Source organism: Lolium perenne, chromosome 3 (assembly GCF_019359855.2).
Source record: "Lolium perenne isolate Kyuss_39 chromosome 3, Kyuss_2.0, whole genome shotgun sequence".
Classification (NCBI taxonomy): Eukaryota; Viridiplantae; Streptophyta; class Magnoliopsida; order Poales; family Poaceae; genus Lolium; species Lolium perenne.
The window spans coordinates 85,666,246-85,673,567 of NC_067246.2; the positions used below are offsets into that span (position 1 = coordinate 85,666,246).

Below are 7,322 nucleotides of genomic sequence, written 5' to 3' on the forward strand. Positions count from 1 at the left end.
TAAAAAAAATCAAAGAAGATTAGAACCTGGATACATCTGAAATGCATAAAAGACGGAAAATGCAAGTCTACCTCTAAACTACTCTGCGAGTCTTGAGGATCATTTGCTCTACTTAATTTTGTTGGAATGTAAAAACTTTCGTATGGAAGAATATTGTAAGAAAGAGATAGTAATTTGTTTATTAGTCCCAGTTCCTTTCTACCTGAGTACCTCTTATTTGTAGATTATTTATATGTCAGTAATGCTTTGCGGTGCACCTCCGTATATGTTTTTCAGCATGTGGCAATGTACAGTAAAATGAAACAGGGAAATTTCTCCAGCCATTTTTGAACCCCACTAAGGACTGAACCAGCGGAAACTAAACCACTAATTCTACACCCCCTTCCTTGCATACACTTATTAGGGCTGAGAGTAACGCCCAGGTGAGGTGGAGTTGGAAACATTCTATACAAAAATGAAGGGATTGAGGGACGATGACTGAAGCAAGTGGAAGGAGGCTTTGATACCTTGGTACTGGACAAAAGCTCTTCAGCTTCTGTTCCCAGCACTGATCGGAGCGATGGATATACTTCTCATTGTTGTCAATCTACACGGCTTAGGCGCCACAACACAACTTCCGCGGCGGCGGCCAGCTGCTTCTCCTCTTTCACATCCATCTGCACAACATAGTCATGGGCGCGTTGTGACCCATCCAATGCTAAAAATAAAACAATCATCTTATTAGCCACAAAAATTAGTGTACATAATTTAGCAAACCATCAAAGTCAACCGTGTAGGCATAAACAGAAGGATATGTTATGCATAAATTAAGTTAGCGACCACCAAGATCTTTGTGCTCAATTAACTTGCATATCAAACAATTAGCAGGCAAAAGAAATACACGAATTGCCAATTTAGTTCCTAATATGGAAGAACAATATAGGCAAAATGAAAGTTTAATCTGTACTAAATCCAAGAAATTTTTCATATTTTCCCAATGGAACGATCAATTGAGTGAAACCCTGCCTGGACTTTTGAGTGAAACCCGGCACCTTCCTTTCCTAATTAAAAATCATAGAGAATAAATCAAATGCCAACAGATGAAGGGTCCCTTGTCTTCAAGGCCATAATTCATTATATCAGGACACAACCACGTGAAGTGAAATCCATGCTAGGAATACTGAAACAACAGTTGACAAAAGTAAAATTAAGCTTTTTTTTCAATGCAAAGAAGCTTAATAATAAGAAAAAATGATGGAAGCCCAAATCGCTTATACTTTCTTCAGCTGTTGATATGTGAACACGGTAGAAAAAAAATCTTCTCACAGATTTCAGTATGGCTCTAATGCAACTTGTCTAGCGCTAAGGTTTAAATGGGGAAAAACAGAGTTTACCATCTATTTGACCTGGTTAAAGAAAGATGATTCTTGACCTGGATTAAGAAATTGAAAGTTGTAACAGAGAGAGGAATCCCAGGTGGTTGCAGCGAGGGCTTACCCAATGCTGCATTTTGTCATGTTCTCTGTATCAGCTGCCTCTACCGATGTCGTAGCACCGCCTGCTAGAAATGATTCATATCAAGTATACAAAATACCGCATGACGATATCAGATCCTTTCTTTGTTTATGTCCATGCCATGCCCTAGATGAAAATAATGTGGTACCTTCAGTGATGTGAAGGAGGCATCAGTGATGTTGCGACTGAGTTTGATTGCGGAGTGGAGGTCGTGTGGGCTGGAGTAGCACTATGACACGGCGTAGCCTCTCGTACCAAGTATGGTCGGCCGCACAACGCCTGAGGACAGGGATGATAGCTCATGCTGTAGTGACTTGCCATCTAGAAGAAACTGTAGGTGGTTTGAAATAATTAGTTCTGGCAGGACTACCCTTTCTTATACAGCCCAATGAAGAAACTTCTTTTTATATAGAAAATCAAGACATCACACTAAATTAATTTGAGCACATATACAGGAACAAACATAAATCATGTGGGGGCATCAGTAGCCATACTAATATAGCAAGGATCCACGATTAGTTGTTAGTTAATGACTAATAAACACGCAGAGTGTCACACTAAATTGATTCAGAAAGACATGCAACGTACTGCAGCAGCTAACAGATTTGGACTCGAAAATTTGTTCAACTTAATTATCTAAACATCAGTCCAAGCACCCAGGGAGATTCAGTTTGAGTCCGTGCAAATAAAAAAGCAAGAGAGAAATAAAGGCATCAACTTGTGTTCAAATAAAATTGCAGACAAACCTGGGCATTTGGTGTTCTATTATCAAGGCATGTGTAACCCGTGGAACTTGATAAAGTGCAAACTCAAAAAAAAAAAATAGATAGATACAACACATTTGCTTAATTAGCATCTGCCATAATACACACTATTATGCAAGGCTCAAGTGAACGAGCTGCTCTGGGCACCCAAAGTCCCAAACAACACCATGGGCAAAATATAAAAAAAGCCTACAACTGTGAAAGTCTTAAGGCAAAATATTACAAACATGAAGAAAGGCTTAAGCTGGTCCCAATACCGGGAAAAAAAATCAATGAACATAGTTTACAGCTCCATGTTTCTGGTTCTGTAATCAAGAGGATGGAAAACCTACCAATAGATGCTACTCCATATTACTATTGCTAAATGGTAATACATAGAAGACACAGTTAAGCATCAAACAGGCTAACTTAGAACCAGATGAACAATATGCAAGGGTCCCTCCAAATGTAAAAATAAGTATCCACACATATCGGTGAAATGAGCAATGATAGTGAGAATCTTGTCATGACACTATGACAGAGGGTTGCACATGGATACATCTACAAAAAGTGGAGCGCACATGATGCTCTCTGTTTATCAGAGCTGCTTTTGTACTCAAATGAAAGAAACAACCTCATGTCAATAAGCCAATTGGAAAACCTATCTGGTTAATAATGGTCCATCGCCGGTAAGCAAACTGCAGATGGGCAGGGGCAATAATCTAGAAACCTAACAGGCGAATAAATATACCACATATCAGGAATTTACAAAATTCAGTAAAATACGATCTAACGTATGAAACATGTACTTGATTGTGTAAAGGGTAACAAATCATGAACCTGAAAATCGACATTGCGACATTAGACCTGCCTCCTATCCAAATGTCACAAAATATTATTCTCCAAGCAATAAGCTCCTTTTCTCCACCATAAAGGGTTCAGGAAAATACCAGCTCTCCAAATTCTTGTAGGTTTCCTTCGTGAATAAAAATCAACCAACAAGAAACTGTTAGCTCAAAGTGATATTCCCAGTTTGCCAGTTATATTTTCTACAAAACCTTGTGGTGCAATTCATATGCCCATTTTAGTGAGAATACAAAGTTAGATCAAAGTTAAATTATTTAAGAAGGATCCATTTGCACATGTATGCAAGGCTCATGCCCATTGTCCCAATCACGGATATAATTTGCACATGTATGGAAGGCTTTGCACCTGTATGCAAGGCTCATGCCCATTGTCCCAATCACGGATGCCACTGTATTTGCTGTGTACATACCGCCACATGGACCTGCCCCCTGGGCATGAGTTGTGGAGCTCATTCTTTCTTTCCTCATCGCTGATTGATCCACTAACAAATTTCCGTAGCTCTGCATAGTCATCAAGATAAGTAAGCATAAGAAGTACATTGCTGCATACATAGCTACATGTAAATAAGAAACAGAGTTGATGAACAGCTCAAAGGTGACACACTTACCTGGAAGCAGATACTATGTCATATGAATTTCCCTCGAAGTTTCCATGCTGCATTAACAAAATCTCAAAGTGAGAAAATTATCAGTAAAACATAAAAACAACACTGAATCACTAATGCACACATTTAACAGATTATGAAACTGTTTAGCAACACCAAAGTCCAAACCCACGACTAAATTAGCAAGCCCGTGAGAACACATGGTCAACCACACTGAACTGTGTTTCCAGCACAAACAGCTCGATTTAATTGTTACTTATCCGCATAATCATTTGTAATTCTCAAAAACAGTTCAGTTTCATCACAGCTAGTCAACATCTACAAACTACGCAAACATATTATTGAACAAAGAGCATTACGCATCAGTAGGCAGTAGAGTCAATAACAAGGAAACAATGGTAACATTACCTTAAGAGTACCACCATAAACAATGATATTTGGTCGAGTAAGCCATCCCATTGCCATTATTGTACCTGGCATTTGCAAAGGGAAGAGCCATTAAATTCAGCCGCACAGACATCTATTTGTCATAGTTATTCTATAAATTAAAGTACTGGAAAGGTACAGGAGTCGAGTGATTTTTCTTTGCAAACATTGTTCCACTGATTTTGTTCATGGTGGGATGAAAACATAAACAAAAAATGAGATAGAACTCCTAACTTCTTTGAAGCATCAAGAGGCCCAATAGTGATTCTCAAGAGAGGCGAGGTAGTTCACCCATTCAAAGAAAAATCCTGATATTGTAATTTATTTTTTAGCAAAGCGAAGTGCCAACCTCACATCTAGGAACCAAACCAGGGAGAGTGCAGGATGGGTTGGCACAGTAAAAGAAAAAGCTATCCGAATTTGTAGATCAATGTACACCTGAACAAACCAACATCACATGAATAGTTTGTTTACCAATATCAAGACAAATGAATGCAGAAAAAACAAGAACTAAGGTGGATTTTACACACATAAAACATATATAAGAAATAGGCCTATTTTTTTTTACTAATATAGTTATTGTCATGGACATCAACCTACAGTGACAAAATATCATAAAGATTTCAATGCGCAGTTACACGAGAAACATCGAGATGTCAATTTCTAATGATAATAAGTATAATGTGTAGCATAGCAATAAAGAGGCATCATTATCTGAATTTCCAATCATATCATTTGATAATAGAAAATAACAATCCAGAATCTAGAAGAGCAACAAAATAGGCATCATTTCTGGCAAGAAAAGTTTTCAAAGATCATAAAGCAAGCAAGTACCAATTATTAACATAAACAACATATTATATATTTTAGTAATTGATCATCACCAGGAACAAAATTATGAGATATCAAAAAGTGCCTACCTGAATCATATATACATTTGTTCTTATAAATAAAATAAACCAATACCAAGCACGGAATAATATACTTTTTAGTTAGCTCCATCCGATAACCAATAACAAATCTGCTGATAAAAATATAAATGTTGGAACACAAACGTATATCAAATTAGTTGCAGTCTCACATACGGTATTTTAGATGCAAAATATATAGGAACAGGTGAATGATGATATAAAATTATGCGGTAAAGGAATATGTAGAGAATAAAAAATGGTAGAAGTAAAGAGAAAAATAAAAGGGTTAATATTGTTATAACATATCAAGAAATCCTTTCATAGGCAGATGGGTTAGAATCTCATGTCCTTGGTTTGCCCCCATAGCTCCTCCTTAGGTTAATACACCTAATCTACCGCACAAGACAATTAAGGAGGTCCCAATCATGTTAGAAGTAAGGTTGATGCAAAAAAGATCACCTCGATAAGGTGGAATCAGCCTCCTTTGGGTCAAAGTATGTCACGTGAGGCATCACTTAAGGGACACACACCATTGTAGATCGAACCACGTCTCAAATACCTATAGCCATGGAGAATATCTTAATGATACCATGCCAGAGAAGAAACATATCATTAGAGGTTGCAAAATTTCTTGCAAAGAGAGAATACCTCTCAGTTCTTCCCAATGGAATATTGAAGCATCATATGTATTCAAAGTAGCCATGCCGCTCAGGAGATCCATTTCAAAATACATAAATGTTTTGCACCTCAAATCACAATGAAAATAACCAGGGGAAATGTGCCTGAGTGACTTGAGGAGATGCTTTAGTGGGTTTAATTTCACGGATACAGAAGTATGAATATAGTCCAATCCCAATCACTGCAATCAAGATTCCAAGTACCTTTACTGCATCCAAGAACCTCTTCATCTGTGCTCAATCAAGAAATCAAAAGAGTGAGTAACCTTCTTGGAATTTTGTCAATCACCTTGTTGGCATAGATAAACAGATCTGCACAAATAGTCCAATCCCAATCACTGCAATCAAGATTCCAAGTACCTTTACTGCATCCAACAACCTCTTCATCTGTGCCCAATCAAGAAATCAAAAGAGTGAGTAACCTTCTTGGAATTTTGTCAATCACCTTGTTTGCATAGATAAACAGATCTACACAAATAAACAGAACTTCTAGGGATTAGATCTAAAGAGAGAGAAATCATAAGGAAGAGTTTAGAACTCTGGGTACCTAGATGGTCAGCTTTGGCTGTGGACCCCTCTATTATGCAGCACGCGGTCGTGCAGGAGCACGCGAGCACGATAGCGGGGAGAGGGGAAGCGGGGAACAGGGGCTATTGGAAAAAAAACCGACGAACCAGAGGCAGAGCATGACCCCGGCCCCGGCGGCATGCTCAGACTCGTGGCGGCCGGACGCTGCCCAAGCTCCACCATCCCACCCGTATCTCTCTTTGTCTGGGTGCAGAAGGAGGGCTGAGAGAGAGAGAGAGAGAGAGAGAGATGGACCTGTGAGCCTGGCGGAGCATCTTAGGAGAGGCACGAAGCACCCCGCTGCTGCCAAACCTCATCTCCAGCACCGACGGCCCCATGGAGGGCACCGGCGGCACATGGAGGGCTTCCTCCTCCGCCTGCTCGCCTGTTGGCTCTACAGAGAAGACCACGACGGCACGCAGGACGAGGATGGGCGCGGTCTGGGTCGACGACGTTTGGCGGCGGCGCCTGCGACGACGAGGACGAAGCGCGGTTGGGATCGACGCGAGGTGATTGGGGGAGGAGGAGGCCAGCGCGTTGGAAGAGGAGGAAGCGACGGGATTGGGAGAGGAGGATTCCAGGAACCACGCTTGAGGAAAACCCCAATCTACCCCGGTGGGTGGAGATCTTTTCCACGGGCCAATGCCACACCCGACCGAAACAAAGCCAACCCACAGCGACCGACAAGCGGACCCGCCGAAGGTGGGACCCACTCGCAGCCGAAGGCGGGTAAGAAATGGACATTCAATGGGGTTAGCTAGTGGAGGAAGCAGCGTGGAAACGCCCACGCGCGCGAAGAGCCAACCAACACAGTCGCCTTCTGCCCAGAATGAACGGCTAAGATGCATAGATGGGGAAATCCGACGATCCACGTGCTCTAATCGCTGTGAGGCCCCCTATGGGGGGCATCATATATAACGTTAGATACTGGCATCAGAACGGCAACATCTATTTGCACTTTAGATATGCCTATAGCACGTGCTACCTGATAATAACGTCAACGGTCCAGATTTGAATACAGTTTACAAAGAGA

At 40.7% G+C, this 7,322-nt stretch overlaps 1 protein-coding gene across 16 annotated transcripts; it reads right to left on the minus strand.

Moving 5' to 3' along the window:
• Positions 1–3,212: 3,212 nt before the first annotated feature.
• LOC139838444 (uncharacterized) lies at positions 3,213–7,022 on the minus strand. 16 transcript variants are annotated; one of them, XR_011755057.1, is made up of 10 exons: positions 6,545–7,006; positions 6,270–6,493; positions 6,083–6,190; positions 5,927–5,953; positions 5,694–5,827; positions 5,505–5,604; positions 4,484–4,572; positions 4,117–4,181; positions 3,712–3,758; positions 3,213–3,604 (listed from the first exon to the last, which is right to left on the minus strand). XR_011755057.1 is itself a non-coding variant. In XM_071828016.1 (8 exons), the coding sequence occupies exons 4-8, from the start codon at positions 5,555–5,557 to the stop codon at positions 3,586–3,588; spliced, it is 285 nt and encodes a 94-aa protein (XP_071684117.1). In that variant the 5' UTR covers positions 5,558–5,604; positions 5,694–6,190; positions 6,270–6,493; positions 6,545–7,013; the 3' UTR covers positions 3,213–3,585. The 16 variants fall into 16 exon arrangements, 1 of the variants encoding a protein (XP_071684117.1); XR_011755059.1 differs by having other exon boundaries at positions 6,083–6,109; positions 6,545–7,004; XR_011755048.1 differs by adding an exon at positions 5,055–5,155 and having other exon boundaries at positions 5,694–6,190; positions 6,545–7,016.
• Between the last annotated feature and the right edge of the window lie 300 nt (positions 7,023–7,322).